This window comes from Mytilus edulis, chromosome 3, assembly GCF_963676685.1.
Source record: "Mytilus edulis chromosome 3, xbMytEdul2.2, whole genome shotgun sequence".
NCBI lineage: Eukaryota > Metazoa > Mollusca > Bivalvia > Mytilida > Mytilidae > Mytilus > Mytilus edulis.
The window spans coordinates 106,672,939-106,694,950 of record NC_092346.1 but is presented as its reverse complement, the minus strand read 5'-3'; the positions used below and the strand labels follow the sequence as shown (position 1 = coordinate 106,694,950).

The following is a 22,012-nucleotide window of genomic DNA, read 5'->3' as shown; positions in this document are numbered from 1 at the left end:
TCAAACAATTGGGGCTCTGTTAGTTGTATAATTAAGTTATAAACAAGCATTCTGTGAGTATTACATGGCAATACATAGTCCCCTACCAGTTAAAAATTCATTGTAATGGAACAAAATTCTAACTTGATCAATAACTTGTCATGGTGTAAACTACATAAGATAAACAAACAAACCTACCACTAAATTCTTCAAACAATTTACTAAAGAAATGGAAAAAAATCCAAAATGTGATTTTTCTTAATACACTGTCTTATACAAATCTTTTGAAAAAATTAGTTATTTCCCTTTAAACAGAAATCTAGTAAGTAATAAGTATTTCATCAAAAATTAAATTCTATGGAAAGGACTTGAAAAGAACAAGGAGAAAAGCTTTTAAAATTGTGAAAATTTAACTTGACCTGTAACTTGTCATGATAAAACAATACACCAGCTATCAAATCATTATCTTCAAACAAAAAGAAAAAAGTTTAACTGACGGATGGACAGATAGACAGAAAGACGGACAGAGTGCAAACCTTAAGTCACCTTTCTACTTTGTCGGTAGGGGACTAAAAATAAGCTGTACACTTCTAAGAATTACATAGGGAAATGAGAAATGAGAGTATTTTGTACATAAAGGAACCAGTAAGGGTTTATTTATCTTAAATTTTACCATGTACATAAATAAATTGGTTAAAATATAATTTTATCCACCTACTTTTGATTTATGAATTTGAATGTACCTCTGGTTTCTCTCGCGATCGCCTCTCTTTCAGAAAGAGATTTAACTATAGTCTGTGCCTTAAGGGACAACATCAATAGATCAATGTAGAATAAAAAACTTAAATCAAATAGTTTGGAGGGGGGGTCGTGGGCCTCAATCCTTATTGTTGTCTTGGGGGGACTAATGAGATTGAAGTCACGCTTTTAAATATTGATATCTAAATTTTATTCTACAGCCATTTTATCAAACACATGGGTGACAGACGACACTAACTGTTCGCCGCCGACAAACATAAAAAGGTATACAGTCCCGTAAAATACAATAAACGGGCTAAATTATGTCCTACATTTCCGGTTACCAGAAATACCAAATAGAGGTATATAACATCCCCTGCCCAAATATAAAATTTGAAAAATTTTGGTCTGGTCACTGGAAATGCAGACAGCAATAAAACAATACAATAAGCAAAACAAAAATACATTTCAAATTTGTATACACCATTTCTCACTCTGGCATCACCAACTCCGTCTCAGACTCCGTACATGGACCCAGTTTTGTTTGTACTTACATATATATAATAAAAGATTAATAAACATTTCATACAGTTGACTGAACTCTTAAGTTTGCTATATATTAGTGACAATTTGTGCTCTAATCACAGCGATGCTAGCAGAGACCAGAAACTCTTAATATAATTATTTTAAATAACACAATCTAGTACAACACTATCACACACACACTTATACAAGTAGCCAAAAGTTCCTAGGAAATATTTTTGATAGACATATATACATACACTCTCAGTCTCAATAAACAATGTTATAGAAAATGTACAGGTTTTCACTCTAGCAGACACTAACACTCTGTACACCGTTATATATTCAATTGAGAAAAGCTTTCGCAAGTATTTGAAGAACTTTTCAATTCTGTTGCATGTAACACATCTAGTTCATATTAATGCCTTATCTAGCTTCATAATATATATACTTTTTGAATGTAACATATGATAAAAATGTCTACCTTTAAGATAAAATCACAACAATCAATCGTAATATCATACGAAAATAACAGTAAATAAAAGTACATTTGACAAATTAGTATAATGCAATAACAGCGATGCTATCATCACCAAAAACGTCACAAATCAAGAAGATTATGTCCTTCTGCATAGTCCATAGTTGAAAATCAGGGTATAACTGCAACTGCTCACATCTCGCGATCTAAGGTATGCAAATTTAGCGATGCAATCATCACCAAAACAGCAGAACAAAAGTCCAACCATGGATATTGCTTAACGGAGTGTAAATAATTTGAGCAATGCAATCATCACTTTATAAAGCTCGAAACTAAATGTTTTAAGAAATCCAATCCATGCTATTGATAAACAAAGTGTAATTTCAGTTTAGCTATGCAATCATCACTTTATAAAGCATGCAACCTTTGCTATTTTTAAACGGAGTGTAATTTCTGTTTAGCGATGCAATCATCACCAAAACAAGAAAAACTAAGTTTTATCTACGACAATTTCATAACTTGTGAAGAAAAATAAACAGGTTCTTCCACATAAACTATATTAAAATTTTAATATGAAAGGCAATTGAAAATTAACTGGCGATACCTTATCTGATACCAATTGTTTAAGACAAATTAACATCAAACCACATGCTCCGCAGGGCGTAGCTTTATACGACCGCAGAGGTTGAACTCTGAATGGTTGGGGCAAGTATGGACACAACATTCAAGCTGGATTCAGCTCTAAATTTGGATTGTGATTAAATAGTTGACACAGCATAGGTTTCTGACACAGAATGAATGTGTTCTAATGAACTTAAAATTTTTGTTTTCTCTTAGAGCAATTCACTATGCTGTTGAATATTAATCCTCTCAAAAAAATGTTTGAAGAAATTTTCTTTTTTATTTATGAAATTTCAAATGAGAAAAATTGAACCCAATTTTTTTAATCACATCCCCCTTTCCCTTATTCCAAAATTAAAATTTCTAATGGAGTTTGCAACAATAACTACTCATTTAAATACATCATAAAATATTAAGATGTAAAAAAACTGCTTGTTATCACTGAATGGTAAAGATTATTTTAATTTATCAGTTGGTAGTAAAAAGTGAATATACATTGTATATTGTATATAACAAAGATTTAAATTGATTCTGGACAAAGAAAGATAACTCCAATTAAAAAAAAATCTTGCTATTTCACAATATTGTGCAATTAGATATTTCTTGCCATTGCGCAATACTGTGCAATTGAAAAGACTTGCTATTGCACAATACTTAATATAATAATTTTAGATCCTGATTTGGACCAACTTGAAAACTGGGCCCATAATAAAAAAATCTAAGTACATTTTTAGATTCAGCATATCAAAGAACCTAACTGATTCATTTTTTGTCAAAATCAAACTAAGTTTATTTTTGGACCCTTTGGACCTTAATGTAGACCAATTTGAAAACGGGACCAAAAGTTAAGAATCTACATACACAGTTAGATTCGGCATATCAAAGAACCCCAATTATTCAATTTTGATGAAATCAAACAAAGTTTAATTTTGGACCCTTTGGGCCCCTTATTCTGTTGGGACCAAAACTCCCAAAATCAATACCAACCTTCCTTTTATGGTCATAAACCTTGTGTTTAAATATCATAGATTTCTATTTACTTATACTAACGTTATGGTGCGAAAACCAAGAATAATGCTTATTTGGGCCCTTTTTTTGGGTCCTTTTTTTGGGTCCTTTTTTTGGGTCCTTTTTTCAAATTTTGCGGTCGTATAAAAATGAAATGGCTTATTGTGAGAAAAAAATTTAAGAAACTACACTGTACATGTAGGTAGTACTGGCGATACAGTTATCACTGAATTATATTTTCTGAATTTCCCAATTATTCATGCTTAAATGCAGTCCTTTTGTGACAATTCACAAATTCTGACAGTCTGGCAAGAGCTGGACAAGGATTAATTTCGTCAATAAAAAAGTTTTAAAATTTGTATGTGTATCTGGGGTTACTGCCCTACCTTTTCCTACAATTCTGGATGTCACATTTGAATTTTGGTGAATATTTTCGTAGTAACATGATGGTTTCACAGATAAAGCTGTTTACTGCATCAATTTGTTCAATCAACAAGTGATCGTCATTTTTAAACGGTCCAGGAGTAGCATGATTTTTATAGGCATTCCAATGAAAAATTAAATAGTACAGTAATTCTAGAAAGGCAAGTTTTACCGTCACAAAATCTGATATAAAAGCATGAATTTCTTTGTAAATTTATGTCAATTGATTAACATTTGAATCATCTCTTGATTTTAAAGAAATAAATTTACCATCTTTTGTTGTGAGATCACACGTTCCTAGCCAAACATAAAGTAATATTTTAGGATGTATCTGTAATTTAAGTTCCAAATTGTCTTTAAGGTACTGCAATTGGTTGTTCGCGGATGCACCAATTTTAAAACACCACTGAATTTTCCGTTCTGTCCTAGAATTAACCTCATTCTGTAAAAATCTTGCTTTACTATCACTCAAAATTACCGGCATATAATCAAAAGGAAAACTTGTCTGTGAGGACTCCAGCCTATGGATCTGCTTGTTTAGCTGATTTTGTCATTTACCACGTGTTTTAAAAAAAAGGTTCACCAACAATATCACGAAAAAAAAATAATATTTACGCTAAAAGCCTTTTTAAGTCCTCCACCATGTCGTGGGCCTCAATCCTTTTTGTTGTCTTCGGGGGACTAATGAGATTGAAGTCACGCTTTTGAATATCGATATCTAAATTTTATTCCACAGCCATTTTATCAAACACATGGGTGACAGATGACACTAACTGTCCTACATTTCCGGTAACCAGAAATACCAAATAGAGGTATATTATAACAGGGGGGCCTATACATAATATATTTGGGTACATAAAGTTAAAGGAGACTGAATTACTTTTGTCACAATGTGAGTAACACTGTCAACCTACCAAAAATTTTCTTGAACCATATCGCCTCTCAAATATTCTAAAGTAGTACATTAGAATAGAACAGCAACACATGTCTTTGAGATCCAAGTAAGCTACCTTTGATGAAAATATTCTCCATAACTGGAAAATAAAGAAAAATGACTACAAAAGAAGATGAAGTTTGTGATGAACAAGGCTTAATTATTTAGTAAGTTTCTCAGGAATCCTGCACATTCTTTAAATAATTGGGATTTTCAGTATAAAGAAATATGTAAAGGTTCTGCGGAACCCAGTGTCTCGCCTACTTTATGAATGTAATAAATTTAAGAACTTTAACTGCAAACTGTATGTAATGTTAACTGGAAGAAACTTTGCTTTTAGTTTATACTATCTTATGATCATAAACTAGCTGCAGTCCAAGTTTGGTAGAAATCCAGGATAGTTGAAGAAAGTTATTAAAACTTTAAAACTTTGACCACATAGTGAATGTAATGTTTACTGGCAGAAAAACTAAGTCCATTTACAAGTGAAATACAGATAAACAGGTGTTTTTTTTACAAAATCTACTTCAAGATACTATCTTATGATCATTAACAAGCTTCTGTTCAAGTTTGGAAGAAATCCAGAAAAGTTGAAGAAAGTTATTAAAATTTTGAAAACTTTAACCACAGACTTGACAGAATGAATGTAATACTAACAGTCAGAAAAACTAAGTCCACTTATAACAATGTATAAGTAAACAAGAATGTGTCCCAAGTACACGGATGCCCCATTCTCATTATCATTTTCTTTGTTCAGTGGACCGTGAAAATGGCATAAAATCTCTAATTTGGCATTAAAATTAGAAAGATCATATAAAACTTCATCAAAAACTACCTCGACCAAAAACTTTAACCAAAACTTTAATCAAAACTTTAACCTGAAACGGGACAGACGGAAGAACGAACAGACGGACGCACAGACCAGAAAACATAGTGCCCATAAATCGGGCATAATAAATCGGGCATAAAAACAGATAAGCAGGATTTTTTTTTTATACAAAATTTACTTCTGGATACTATCTTATGATCATAAACAAGCCTCTTTCCAAGTTTGGTTTACAGGTAGAAATCCAGGATAGTTTAAGAAAGTTATTAAAATTTCAAAAACATTTACCACAGAGTGAATAAACTCATCATAGATACCAGGACTAAATTTTATATATACGCCAGATGCACGTTTCGTCTACAAAAGACTCATCAGTGACGCTCGAATTCAAAAAAGTTAAAAAAGCCAAATAAAGTATTTGTGGACAACGCCGACAACAGAATGTAGAATTGCTATGTCTCGCTTTTTCGGCAAAAGTCGAAGGATTGACAAAAAAAATCTAAATAATGTAGGTCATTAAAGTTTGACATAAATAAATATATTACTTTACAGGAAAAGGGATTATAATAATCCTACATAATTTTAATTCAAGATTACAATAAAATTGAAAATGGAAGTGGGGAAAGTGTCAAAACGACAACAACCCGACCATAGAGCAGACAACAGCCGAAGGCCACCAATTGGTCTTCAATGTAGCGAGAAACTCCAGCACCCTGAGGCGTCCTTCAGCTGTTAATCCTAGTTCTTATTTAAATATGGTTCTTTGAAACGAAAATCACCCCCCCCCCCCCCCCCCCCCCACAAAAAAAAAATGAAAAGGATCTTGCTTCTTACCTTAGGTTGACAATCTACCACCACTTCTTATTTTCATAAATTCAAAATAAGTTGAAAAAATAAATACCTGTTGTTTTTCTACAATTAGGTGTGGATTATACCAGAAATAATGTCTGTATTGTTGAAATGGGAAGTTTAAGGCAAATGATGATAATAATGTAGCAGTCAGTAATCCTTTACTGGACGGAGATTTGTCTGAAAAATACAAAATCTTTACCTGTATCATTTTCAATATAAGTTTTATAACATAACTAAATTCATTAGTCATTTAATGATATTGTATTTATTATCATGCTCTTAACTCAATTCATTAGTCATCTAATGATACTGTATTTATCATGCCCTCACTAAATATTATAATAATTCAATTTATTAGTCATTTAACAATGTTTAATGATATTGTATTTATCATGCCCTAATTAGCAATCTATCTATTTGGAAAACACAGGATAATCAAAGGTTAATTTTCTTTTTTTTTTCTTTTTTTTTTTTTAGAGTAGTTATTTAAAGAAACTAATGGGGGTTTAATGACTTCATATATCTATTTTTTCTTGATCTTGATATTATGCCACATGTTTGATGGATAGAACACTGTGCGTCTGTCATATACATATACAAAATTCTGCAGCTATTTGCAATAGCAATCCCTTTTGATCTACAATTTATCCTTGTGATAAGCTGGGACAACAGGACAAATGGAGAATAGTGTCTGTCAATAGTTTATAATTATGAGATGAGTAGAAGTGTCTGTCAATGGCATTTTAAAATTAATGTTGTTTTTATGTATACTGATGTACATTGTATTGCAAATTGTAATCTCTGTGTGTATATTATACTTTCTTAAAAATGTATACTCTTATGAAATAGTCATCACTGGAACCCACCATAAATACAAATGTATATAATACCTGAGCCTGAAATCATAGTAACAGGAAGAATTCTCTAAGAACTAAGAACAGACTAACCTATAGCCAACTAAATAAGTGCTGCCATGAAATAAGTCAATCCCTCTAGCTATATGACTAAATCAACGTAGTGAAGAAGAAAATAAAGAACACTTCTTCTACTTCAATCATATAAAGGCCGTTGACTTCAGCAAAATGAAGATTATGTCACATATATTTATTCAACTGCAGGCAATAGACATATTTACACTTGTATGCAAATTTGTCCGCCATTACGTAGAATCACACAGGTTCCCGTAAACTTTGACATAACAATTCAAAAAATTTGACTTCACAATAGACTTGTAAGTGATTGTTGCTTGACATCAAAAGGTTATTTGGAGGCGATCTAAGGTCATTTGGAGAAAAAATTCAGCTTAATACCAAAAGTGTAAATTCGTTTATACCAACAAGAAAGAAAAGAAATGATGAAACAGTTGAACACATTAAACATACACTGCATCAGATATGTCAACATTCCTGGCACCAACACAAGGACTAACATTACTAAGAAAGAACAGCACATATTATAGAATATTTTAAAAGTGCAAGGTTTTGAAGAGCAGTTTCAAGATCTATGTATGTACATGTGTACTTCAGTATTCTAAACGCAACACTCACATGTGAAAATCATTATGATCATGTATATAGGTTGAAAACAAATCTTTACAACAAAAGAGATGAACTTTCCATTTCTATGTAGCAACATTCCAGTAGCGCCTGCACACAGAGTATATATCTCTCAATTGATAGGATATTCTCTGCTTGTATTTCCTATCATGATTTCCTTGATAGAGGGTTGCTGCTCACAAGGAAGCTATTAAACCAATAGTTCAAAATGGTGAAGTTGAAATCATCATGAGTTGGTTGACTATTATTGAATAACCTTTTCACAGATGATATCCGATATATTCGTTATGTTTTAACTACAAATTATCCACTTCCCTTTGGCCTAAATTAATAAATTGTTTGTTTCCCCAATCCCGACCCTGCCAAGCCAGGTGTGGGTGAGAGATAAGGAAATAATTTCATTTTTTCTTAAAGCCTGAACAATATCAGTCGATTCGGCAAGCCTGAAAATCAGAAATGAATAAAATAGTATTTGACTTAGTTTTGATAATAAAATTTTGTGAGTCGGACCATTTTTGCATTGTCAGGATTTGGGAAACAAACAATATTTTATTTTAGGCCTTTTCACCACAAATGTGAACTACAGAATTAGACTATTTACCTGGTTTATACATGTATGGGGACAAAGTCCCCACTTATGGTAGAAAAATCAAAAAAAAAAAGATTTCAGGAAAATTTCCCAAATTTTTCATTCTACTAATGAACTATAAAAAATCGTTAACTTTCTTTTCAGATCTACTTCCGTTTCCGGTCTTGTTTGCATGAGACTTTGAACAAAATGTATATTTATCAACATATTAACAAATATAGGAAGGAATTCAACACCCAATCTTTGGATATAATAAAAAATGTTACCTGGATAACAGAGTTTCTTTGTTTACATTGAATATGACGTCACAGTCATTAAAATCAGAAACACATAAATTCGAAATGAAGCAAATAAACATCACCCCAGAAGGAACATCTAAATTACTAAAAAACTTAAACCCATCAAAAGCAATTGGACCAGACAAGATATCACCTCATTTTCTAAAAGAAGTTCATCATGAAATCTCACCTATAATATCTGACTTGTTTAACTCATCAGTAAATACAGGCACAGTACCAAACGACTGGAGAGAGGCCTTGGTTACACCAGTTTTCAAAAAGGGAGCAAAATCTAAACCTGAAAACTATAGGCCCATCTCTCTAACCTGTATTCTTAGTAAATCACTAGAACATATAATTGTATCATCCATAATGAAACATCTAGACATTCACGATTTACTATACCCACTGCAGCATGGTTTTAGATCTAAAGTTAGCTGTGAAACACAACTTTTAACTTTTACACAGCAAATACTTGATTACATGGCAAACGGTAAACAAACTGACGTAGTTGTCATGGATTTTTCAAAAGCGTTTGATAAGGTGGACCACCAAAGACTTATCCTAAAACTGAAACGCATGGGAATAAATAACAAAACAACAAATTGGATAGAGGCATGGTTATCACATAGATCCCAAAAAGTGGTGGCTGACAGTCGCACATCAAATAGTTGTCCTGTATTGTCAGGCGTCCCCCAAGGCTCTGTTCTCGGGCCATGTCTGTTCTTAATTTACATCAATGACATGCCAGACAACCTCAAAAGTAATGTTCGCCTCTTTGCAGATGACACTATTGTGTATCTAACAATTTCATCATTAGATGACTGTCACACCCTTCAATCAGACCTACATCAACTGGAACAATGGGAGCAAGAATGGCTTATGTCCTTTAACCCAGACAAATGTGAAATCATCCACATAACAAGAAAACATAAACCTATCATCTATAACTACACATTACATAATCATATTCTAAAATCAACAAACAAAGCAAAATATCTTGGCGTTTCCATCACAAAAGACCTGACATGGAACTCTCATATAAATGACATCACAAACAAAGCAAACGCATCACTGAGATTTATTAAAAGAAATGTAAAAACAAACAGCATAAAAACAAAAGAACTGGCTTACAAAACATACGTAAGACCAAAAATAGAATACTGTAGTGTCGTCTGGGACCCGTGGCAGAAACAACAAATACATAAAATTGAAATGATACAGAGAAGAGCTGCCAGGTATACACTCAACCAATACAGCTATCAAAGCAGTGTAACAGCCATGCTTGAACATCTAAGATGGCCAACACTACAACAAAGAAGAAATCTTGCATCCGTCACCATGCTATATAAAATCCAACACCAATTAGTCTCCATCCCAGTAAATACATACCTAATACCATCTAAGGAACATAAATTTATACAGCCATTCTCTCCCACAAACTATCATTTATATTCATTTTTTCCTAGAACAATAAGGTTGTGGAATTCCCTACCATACCAAGTAGCCTGTAGCCCAGACTTAGAAGCTTTTAAGTCTGGTGCAAAACCACATATGTACTGCTAAACCAAACCATGTTTTTATCTATATACAAAAAATTTAAAAAAAAAAAAAATGTTTTTTGAAATTAATGTAAATATGTTTAGTTAATTTGTTTCCCTAGTATGTGCCTTCTTGTAATCTTCAACATATTGAAGTTAAGAAGTATTATGTAGATAGACAACTAAATCCCTAACAACAGAACCAATATCGGAAACGTTACAGTATGTCCATTTCTTTTCATGCTTTTATCAACTTGTTCGAATTAAAAAAAAAAATACAGACTTAGTCCCCATTCACAGGTAATGCCTACCTCATATTAATAGCATGAGCAACATAACCGGTGCCACACGTGGAGCAGGATCTGCTTACCCTTCCCGAGCACCTGAGATCACCCTCAGATTTTGGTGGGGTTTATGTTGCTACATTTGTAGTCTTTAGTTTTATATGTTGGGTCTTGTGCACTATTATGTGTCTGTTTGTCTTTTTATTTTTTGGCTATGGCATTGTCAGTTTATTTTCGATCTATGAGTTTGGCTGTTCCTCTTGCTAGATGGTAGGAAACTCAGATGGCAACACTATTCACTAAGCATGAATACATGCTCGTTCCCTGTGACTATTCGTAAAACTTACAAAATCCAGTAGTTCCATGTAACGCTCCCATAACCAACAGAGATTTTTTTAATTCACCATCGAACAAATAAGGAAACTTTCTATTTTCTTTAGTGTTTTCTCGGGAATTACGGAAATTCTATGCATTTCCGAAAAGAAATTAAGAAATTTTATACGTCTAAATCAATCACACGTTTGTAAGAAACAGTAAAATGTTTCGTCCCCTGTGCTGTTTCGCCATTTTGTTCTGTCCTTGTGGTATCGGGACCGTTCGCCCTAATAACATGTTCGCCCTAGGTCCGTTCGCTCTGAGTTCGTTCGCCCGTATTAATTGTTCAATGACAAAATAATTCGAATCACTGATAATGTGATAATTCTGTAATCTGTAATCGTAGTTCTGCCAATCAAGGCACACCTCCATTCACACAGAGGAAAATGTCAATACGCAATATAACACAATACAACGCGCATCACTTCATATATTAAAATATAAAAAATTTCCGCCACCTCAAGAATTTATGTTACATACACAAATAAAACATAAGAAAAATCTTTGATAGAAATAAAACTAAATGTTCTTTGAATACAAAAACAACTCATTCTGGGACCATGTGTGCCCGTTATGTACTTGCAAGGCCAATCTTTCTAAACTACACTATTAAGCAATTAGAAGTTAGATTTTCTACTGCCTTGCTTATCTATATTAGCTAATAAAGCATAGCGTTTGTTATGCATATTATAACAGCTCTGTTTGCATTAATGTCTACATAACAGAACGGATTGATAATTAGTTGGATAAGATCAATTGGAAACGAAGTTGCAACTTTGGCTAGGATCAGGCTTCCATTATCAAAGATCTTTGACAAAAGTGGTATTCTTGTCTCTTCTAACTTTTATTGTCTTTGGTGGATTAATAATAATTGATAAAATATTCAGCTTGAAATTAATAAAAACAATGATGTACAACTGTAAATTATGAAACGGATAAAATTTACAAGTTCATTTATTTATACTCTAGTCTAAGACTATTCATACTTCTTCTATACATTCGTGATTGACTGAATACACTTATTTTAATGGTATCAGATATACATGTAGATCACAGTGCTTTTGTATTAAACTTTAAGTGTGTTATCATTTTATATTGATATAAATGAGGCAGTTTTTGGCAAAATAGCCTCTTAGGACACAGCCTAGGGCGTGTGTGGAGTAGACTCCCCTTTTTTTTTTAATTTTGATTTTCATATCAGATTTTCAGATTTTATTTTTTCATATGCTTTATATATTGACTTTGATTTACTTATTTAAGGTTTTCAAAGTATTTTCAATGCATATTATTTACTAATATTGTTAAATTGCATTGCAAAGACTTTGAACACGTTAAATAAGTAAAACTAAAGATAATATAAGTTGAAATATGAAAAAAAATATTTTCAAATAAAATATGAAAATCGTAATTAAAAAAGGGGGGTCCACTTCACAAACGTCTGTGTCTTCAAGTGGGGCTATTTTACCGGCTCAGCAAAATAGCTTCGTGTGCTCTATTTTGCCGGCTCCAAGGCATATGATAATGTTAGTCATAGCCTTCTCATCCACAAACTGAAGCACAATATGGGATAAACACTAAAACAAATGAGTGGATAAACAACTTCCTCAGTGATAGAACACATTCAGAAGAAGAAGGGTTAAACACCGACAAGCCGTCCTCGGACCTAACCTTCTTTTTATTATATATACGACATGCCCCAATGGATTCAATCAACCTGTCGACTTTTAAATGATGATACTATTGCTTCAAAGTTACGTCACAATATCATCCAATGCAGATGCTGCAAACGTACAAAGGACTTTGACCAGCTGTACGGGAAGCAACGTGGCTTAACCCCCATCCTGACAAATATAATGTACTCACCATCTCCAAGAAGCGAACTCAACCTAAGTACAATTACACATTCCATGGCCATAACCTTGAACATGTAACATCAGCTAAATGCCTGAGATGCACTAATTCATCAGATCTTAGATTGGATTAACGCATAAGCACCATCTGCTCCAAAGCTAACAACACCATCAGTTTCTTAAAAAGGAATGTGAACATCTCAAACAAGTCAATTAAAGACATGTCAAAACAAGAATATACACGGATGCCGCACTCGCACAATCATTTTCTATGTTTAGTGGACTGTGAAATTAGGATAAAACTCTAATTTGGCATCAAAATTAGAAAGATCATATGATAGGGAACACGTATACTAAGTTTCAAGTTGCTTGGACTTCAACTTCATCAAAAACTACCTTGAACAAAAACTTTAGTCTGAAGCGTGACAGACAAACGGACGAACGGACGAACAGACAAACAGACAGACGAACGAACGAACGGATCTACAGACCAGAAAACATAATTTCCCTTACTATCGTAGGTGGGGCATAAAAACATACATGTCCCTCTTCAAGCATACTTTAGAATATGCTAGTGCAGCATGCAGATATACTCCCTGACCAGACCTGAAGTGTACATACTGACATTCCTGACCAGACCTGAACTGTACATACTGACATTCCTGACCAGACCAGAACTGTACATACTGACATTCCTGACCAGAACTGAACTGTACATACCGACCTTCCTGACCAGACCAGAACTGTACATACTGACATTCCTGACCAGACCTGAACTGTACATACTGACATGCCTGACCAGACCTGAACTGTACATACTGACCTTCCTGACCCGAAATGAACTGTACATACTGACCTTCCTGATCAGACCAGAACTGTACATACTGACCTTCCTGACAAGACCTGAACTATACATACTGACATTCCTGACCAGACCAGAACTGTACATACTGACCTTCCTGACCAGACCTGAACTATACATACTGCCATTCCTAACCAGACCTGAACTGTACATACTGACCTTCCTGACCAGACCTGAACTGTACATACTGACATTCCTGACCAGACCGGAACTGTACATACTGACATTCCTGACCAGACCTGAACTGTACATACTGACATTCCTGGCCAGACCTGAACTGTACATACTGACATTCCTGACCAGACCTTAACTGTACATACTGACATTCCTGACCAGACCTGAAATGTACATACTGACATTATTGACCAGATCTGAACTGTACATACTAACCTTCCTGACCAGACATGAACTGTACATACTGACCTTCCTGACCAGACCAGAACTGTACATGTATATACTTATCTCCAAGACAAGAACTGTACATATACATACTTATCTCCAAGACAAGAACTGTACATGTACATACTTATCTCCAAGACAAGAACGGTACATATACATACTTATCTTCAAGACAAGAATTGTACATGTACATACTTATCTCCCAGACAACAACTGTACATGGACATACTTATCTCCCTGACCAGAACGGTGCATGTACATACTTATCTCAAAGACCAGAACTGTGCATGTACATACTTATTTCCAAGACCAGAACTGTACATGTATATACGTTATCCCAGACCAAAACTGTACTCCAAGACAAAAACTGTACATGTACATACTTATCTCCTAGACAAGAACTGTACATCTACATACTTATTTCCAAGACCAGAACTGTACATACTTATCTCCCCGACAAGAACTGTACATGAACATACTTATCTCCCTGACCAGAACTGTACATACTTATCTCCCCGACCAGAACTGTACATACTTATCTCCCCGACAAGAACTGTACATGAACATACTTATCTCCCTGACCAGAACAATACATGTAGATACTTATCTCCAAGACAAGAACTGTAAATGTACATATTAATCCTCCAGACCAGAACTGTACATGTACACACTTTCTCCAAGACAAGAACTGTACATGTACACACTTTTTACAAGACCAGAACTGTACATGTACATACTTTCTTCAAGACAAGAACTGTACATGTACATACTTATCTCCTAGACAAGAACTGTACATCTACATACTTATATCAAATGGTAGCAATGATGTATCACAATAAAATCCTATTAAACTTACTTCAGCAGAAAACTTTATAACGAAAATTGCTTATTTATTCAGTCACTAGACCGTGAAGTTGTTAAACTGTACTAACAGTAATGATACTTCATACTCAATATCAATTATCTATCACAATTAGTTCCTATCACTCACTGAAGCAGACTCCTGAGTTGCTTGTAAAGCAATCCCTTCAACTCGCTTTCTGCATTGCAGGCAAGACAAAAATTGAATAGTTATTTCCTGGCAATATGCCATTTCTACAGCTGAAAACTGGATATGGATTTTACTCATTGTTGAAGGCAGTACAGTGACCAAAAGTTGTTAATTTCCGAGTCATTTTGGTCTCTTGTGGGAAGTTTTCTCATTAGCAATCATACCACATCTTCTTTTTTATATACATCTACCGGTACATATAATGTCCCAACTACTTACAAAGTGTCATGAAATTCTGTATTGTTGTTTCAGAGGAGTTGAGATAACAAGAACAGGACTGACAGACGAATGGACCGTTCAAAAACATTGTACAATATATACTTTGTTATATAGGGTATAGTTACAAACCCTATTTAGCTCACCTGGCACAATGGGCCAAGTGACCTTTTCTCATCACTTGGCATCCGTTGTCGTCATCCAGCGTCCATTAACTTTACAAAAATCTTCTCCTCTGAAACTACTAGGCTAAATTTAACCAAACTTGGCCACAATCAACATTAGGGTATCTAGTTTATAAAATGTGTCAGATGACCCTGCCTGCCAACCAACATGGCAGACATGGTTAAAATAGAACATGGGGTGAGAAATGCAGCTTTTTACTTATATCTCTGAAACTATAGCAAAAGTATAACGGTTGCATTATTTCATGCATTAATTTTAATAAATATATCTGGTGAGGGACACACGCCCATTGGAGCCTATAGTTTATAGTTTAGATTGTATCATCGATGAGCCTATAGTTTATAGTTTAGATTGTATCATCGATGAGCCTATAGTTTATAGTTTAGATTGTATCATCGATGAGCCTATAGTTTATAGTTTAGATTGTATCATTGATGAGCCTATAGTTTATAGTTTAGATTGTATCATCGATGAGCCTATAGTTTATAGTTTAGATTGTATCATCGATGAGCCTATAGTTTATAGTTTAGATTGTATCATCGATGAGCCTATAGTTTATAGTTTAGATTGTATCATCGATGAGCCTATAGTTTATAGTTTAGATTGTATCATTGATGCATGCTTTATATTACTCATTATTCAAACAAAATGAAGACATTCGTAGAATACTTTATTCTGTACAAAGTTTTTTTCAACATCAAAACTTTTTATGTCTGTCAAATACAAGTTTTATAATGAACCAACAGTCATTCATTCTCAGTAAACACACAGACCTTCTATGTCAAATACTACAGCCAACAATATAATGTCATTCATTCTAGGTCAACATATAGATCTTCTCTAGATCATTAGGTAACAAAAAAGTACAAATCATTACATTATACTGTACAGCAAGTAACAGTTTTAATTAAATAAGTAAAAACATTACAGTATAAAATCACACAAATTTTACTCTTGCATCCGACTGTTCTTTTTCAAAGCACAATCCAATCATTGTTGGCCAATAGTATGTCCAGAAATACATTGACTTATGTTCAGGAAATTGTACAAATAAAAATCAACCATCCCTAGATGACCTCTGGTTAGTTTTATCAAGGTCAATTAATTTATTAATAGCAATTATCAATAACTGATCTCTGGTTTGTTTTTATCTTGAACCAAACATAAATGACATCACTAAAGCTTAGTAGCTTTATTGAATTAAATGACATCACTAAAGCTTAGTTATTGAATTAAATGACATCACTAAAGCTTAGTAGTTCTATTGAATTATATATCATGGGGAATCACTGACATAACAGATATAGATCTCAATCATATTTGTTACTGTAAGTTCACAAATTTTTGCATGCATTTATTATTTAAAATTTGGTAAAATGGACTAAAATGCTGGATTTATTATTGCAACTTCAGGAAAATCTGAATTGGTTGATTATATAGGGAATCACTGAAGCATGACAGAAGCAGCCCCCTCTAATGAAATTTTATACATCTGCCACTGGATAATCATGATATTTCCCTTTGAAGACATCCCTGTGTTTTTATCAATTCAAACAAACATAATCATGATATTTCCCTTTCAAAGAAAAGACATTCCATGTTTTCATCAAAACAATTAAACATAACTTATTGTGTAGCATGTGATCATTGTGATAGTGATGAAAAAATAAAATATCAACATAAAACTCAAATATGAAATAAAGAAAGAAATGTATGTATTATACTAACAATATAAATGGGATCTATATACCTACAAAACAAATATAAATTATTAGGATATGCCTGCATGTTATTTTTTTTAACAAGCACTGTCTTTACTAGTAATACTAAGATTTTTGGTATTTATTTTAGTATAAACATAATCTTAAAGCACACTGTTCTCTATAAAGAACATATTTCCACAAAGATGAGTTCTTCCCTCTTTTTTATGATACAATAAAATTCCTAAAATAAGATTTTGATTACAACTGTAAAAAGATGATGTTTTGGGAGCCCATCATCTCTAAAATCTTAACAAAAATGAATAGTTTTAGTGGACTCCATAAGGAACTTATCAAAAGTATGAACATCATTTCTTTTAGGTTATTCCAAAAAGACAGAAAAAATATATTACTGATTCTTTATAACTTAATTCTAAATTCCATTTTTAAGGAGTAAATCATGAAAAAAATTATTGACATCACAGTCACATGACAAAGTTATATCTATGAGCTGATAGCCAATCAGAGAAGATATGTTACATCCAAAATTAAATTATTTATAGAAACACCAATAAGATTTGATGGGGGATGAACAAACCTTCTCATTATCTTCAAACTTTTTTTTTACAGTCTCTTGTTATTTATACAACTATTTCTGGATATTTCTATGTGCCTTTCTGAAATAAAACATGTTTAAAAGTAATAGCATGAGATTATAGGTCAATGTCATCATACAAAATGATTGTTTATCCAATTAAATACATATAAAGAATGAAAACATAATAGCAAACCATGATCTCTCATAATCAAATTTCTGTTATATTGCATGGATGCTTTACTCCAAATCTAACAATCAATCACAAGTCGACACATACATTATTGTACATGGACAAGTTGACACATACATTATGGTACATGGACAAGTTGACACATACATTATGGTACATGGACAAGTCGGCACATACATTATTGTACATGGACAAGTTGACACATACATTATTGTACATGGACAAGTTGACACATACATTATGGTACATGGACAAGTCGGCACATACATTATTGTACATGGACAAGTTGACACATACATTATTGTACATGGACAAGTTGACACATACATTATGGTACATGGACAAGTTGACACATACATTATTGTACATGGACAAGTTGACACATACATAACGGTACATGGACAAGTTGACACATACATTATTGTACATGCAGGGATCTCCATGGCCTGTTTAACGATGGAGCCCCGCCTTCGTTTAAATGTCTTGCGCCATCATTAAATTGTCTTCCGCCATCGTTCAAAACTGTTATCATTTTATAGCTCGAAGCCATTTTATTTTAGCAATTATAATCAAATGCATGTAATTGCATAACCCTAGGCTTTGTTATATTATAATCCAATACAGTTCTAACGCCTGAGTGATATCCGGATTAAGATCGCTAATCACTTGTACCTGAGCTTGTACAGGTAGATCAACAAATCAAAATGAAGAATACTATCTGAAGATAGACGATTCATTTGTCGAATTATTCAACTAAGTTTCCGCAAATTTTTATGATAATTTAGATTAAATAAATGAATGAATTAATAATCCAGTTACAAAGAAAACAGTTTAACTAGTCGAACACGTGCTTTTAGTTTGACTTACGCAATCAGCATCCCCCTTTTTTAAGAAGTACAAAATAAGACGTAAAACAGTAATTATTATTTCATCGCAAATAGCTCGAGTACTGCTGTAACGATAATATAGAATTACTTTAAAAGTTAAAAAGTGAAAACTTGATATTTCCTGTAAAGAAATATCGTATCGTAATTCCGAACTCATTTAGTAGTTTACAATCAAATTGATACATCCGCGTTTCCGGTTTTTATTCAGACTCGAGAGATGCATGTTGCATAGCATCAATTTGCTTTTCATTTGTCAATGTTTGCTTTACAGATCTCTTTAACCTTTTACCGTACGAATCGTTTTGTTGTTTCTGCAAATCAGCCATACAGGTAATGCCTAATGGGTTCATGACTTATGAATTTGACGGTGTCCGTGAAAAATAAGCTCCACATGATTTGTAACCCCCATAACAATTACCAAAAAAAGCAAGAAACCTACATGAGGACCTTCATGACAGCTTTTGGTCATTCTCTACTAAGGGGGGGGGGGCATAAAGGCTCAAGGCAATTGAATGGTTACAAACAGCAATTATTGAAAATATTGATACTTAATGAAAATTCAAATAAATATAATTTAAATAAGCAATGAATTAGCATGTTCACCATTCCTTATAGGGAGGGATAAAATAGTTTCGATCACGCTACACTGTACGGCGTAGACACGGTTTGTGATAGTGAAAGTTCCTCAATTGTTCAATTTTCATCCATGGAGATCCCTGACATGGACAAGTTGACACATACATTATTGTATATGAACAAGTGGACACATACATTATTGTACATGGACAAGTGGACACATACATTATTGTACATGGACAAGTCTACACATGCATTATTGTACATGGACAAGTTGACACATGCATTATTGTACATGGACAAGTTGACACATACATTATTGTACATGGACAAGTTGACACATACATTATTGTACATGGACAAGTTGACACATACATTATTCACTTTTTAAAGTCGAGGTTACATAAAATATAAACAATATGACTAGTAATGCAAATAACAGAAAAAAATCATCTATTGACAAGATCTACCAAATCTGTCTAATTAACAAAACTCCTAAATTTAAGCAGGAGTAAATTGACCGCATATTAATTATCTTAAAAATTCCCACCATGAAAATAACAATCACAATCACAATTTGATTTCATACCGAGAACAATCCACACACACACACACACACACAAATTTTTGTTATGACAAATGGAATGAGAGTTGTCCTTCTTTTGCAGCTTTTTGTAGTTTTTCTCGCATGATTTGTGCAGATGAATAGTCAGGTAATTTGAGATAATTAACACATGTCATCACAGAAGGCAGAAAACTGTCTGGATTATCGTTGGTTTCAAATGTCTTTCTGACTATTGTCAATGGAGGATTCAGACTTCTAAAACCTGAAAGCAAAAAAAGTCCAATTATAAATTATGCAATATATCATCTCTTGGCTGATGTCTTAATAATAATTCTTAAAAGTTAGTTTTCTAACATTTTTGCCAATTAAGTTCTATTCTAAATATATAGTACTTAACTATGACCTATTATAAATGATTATTTGCAACAGACCCGTAAGACTGTAATATCATAGTTGAATACTGACTTCTGATCTATAATGTTACAAACCTCCGACTGGAAGACGAGGTGACCCGGTAACAAACTGTAGAAACTCCCTCTGTTCATTGATATCATAGGAACTGAGATTCTCAAACAATGATTTATAATGTTACTAACCTCCGAATGGAAGACGAGGTGACCCGGTAACAAACTGTAGAAACTTCCTCTGTTCATTGATATCATAGGAACTGAGATTCTCAAACAATGATTTATAATGTTACTTACCTCCGACTGGAAGACCAGGTGACACGGTAACAAACTGTAGAAACTCCCTCTGTTCATTGATATCATAGGAACTGAGATTCTCAAACAATGATTTATAATGTTACTTACCTCCGACTGGAAGACCAGGTGACACGGTAACAAACTGTAGAAACTCCCTCTGTTCATTGATATCATAGGAACTGAGATTCTCAAACAATGATTTATAATGTTACTAACCTCCAACTGGAAGACGAGGAGACCCGGTAACAAACTGTAGAAACTCCCTCTGTTCATTGATATCGTAGGAACTGAGATTCTCAAACAACGATTTAACAGCACGACTGTCGTGTGTATAACCATGATCAGGGCGACAACATTCTAACAACATCTTTGTATCCCAGGGCTCAGTCACATTTCCACAGAATAACTGCTCCAGCTGAAATACACAAATACTTTTAATGTATAACTGTCTAATACTTTAAGTTTAATGTATGTGTTTAATACGATATTTGCTCCAGCTGAAATACACAAATACTTCTGGGCTTTATTTGGAAAATATGATGTACTTTCACATGAAAAGAACTGATTAATTTAGCATTAAGGCTTTTAAAATAGACCCCTTTACGAACCAAATTGTGACCTTTTTAGTGTTTTATGATAATGTTGAGAACGAACAAAGGACAAACAGACCAGTAAAACATAATGCCCCTCTACTATCATAGGTGAGGCATAAAAATAAATAATCCTGATCTACCTACCATAATTAGTATTTGAATTAAACCAGAAGCACACATACATTTTTAATTGCCATTAATTTATACAGAAAGGAACACAATTTACCTAAGCTTGTCACAGAGTGTAGAAAAGTACACACAATTTACCTAAGCTTGTCACAGAGTGTAGAAAAGTACACACAATTTACCTAAGCTTGTCACAGAGTGTAGAAAAGTACAAGATTTTTAATAATGGTAAGGTTGAAACATCCTTGATACAAATTTCCTCATTTATAGAAATACAAAAGTGTCGTGTAGTTTTATTTGGTGTATACCTCATCTGGATAACAGCTCTGCAGTGATGACATATGAAAGACAGATTCAAATCCTTCTCTAAATGCTTCAAACTGTCTGGATACACCTTCCACTAAACTCCAATGTACTACCAACTGTAAATATATAACATAATAAACTTAATTTATCACCATAAACAAACAGTGTAAATACAGTCAAACCTGCCTTAACGACCACC

General features: G+C 33.4%; 3 protein-coding genes across 6 annotated transcripts in view; 1 reads left to right on the top strand and 2 right to left on the bottom strand.

Moving 5' to 3' along the window:
• The window catches only part of LOC139518130 (ubiquitin-associated domain-containing protein 2-like), a 41,796-nt gene extending 28,862 nt beyond the window's left edge, over positions 1-12,934 (bottom strand). The window contains exons 1-3 of one of the 2 annotated variants that reach the window (XM_071309819.1): positions 12,868-12,934; positions 6,431-6,558; positions 4,684-4,803 (exon numbers count right to left, since the gene is read on the bottom strand). In XM_071309819.1, coding sequence (XP_071165920.1) covers positions 4,684-4,803; positions 6,431-6,558; positions 12,868-12,931 — 312 coding nt within the window. In that variant the 5' untranslated portion in view covers positions 12,932-12,934. Of the gene's footprint in view, positions 1-4,683; positions 4,804-6,430; positions 6,559-10,976; positions 11,144-12,867 lie in introns of those variants that run through there. The other variant, XM_071309820.1, reaches the window with a different exon arrangement.
• Positions 12,935-13,435: 501 nt separating this feature from the next.
• LOC139515569 (uncharacterized) lies at positions 13,436-14,026 on the top strand. Its single transcript, XM_071305147.1, has one exon. It carries the CDS (start codon positions 13,436-13,438, stop codon positions 14,024-14,026), a length of 591 nt encoding a protein of 196 aa, XP_071161248.1.
• Positions 14,027-16,221: 2,195 nt separating this feature from the next.
• The window catches only part of LOC139518127 (E3 ubiquitin-protein ligase TRIP12-like), a 64,273-nt gene continuing 58,482 nt past the window's right edge, over positions 16,222-22,012 (bottom strand). For all 3 annotated transcript variants that reach the window (XM_071309811.1, XM_071309812.1, XM_071309814.1), the window contains 3 exons: positions 21,816-21,929; positions 21,005-21,203; positions 16,222-20,346 (listed from right to left, as the gene is read on the bottom strand). In XM_071309811.1, the coding sequence (XP_071165912.1) occupies positions 20,150-20,346; positions 21,005-21,203; positions 21,816-21,929 (510 nt within the window). In that variant the 3' untranslated portion in view covers positions 16,222-20,149. The remainder of the gene's footprint in view (positions 20,347-21,004; positions 21,204-21,815; positions 21,930-22,012) is intronic.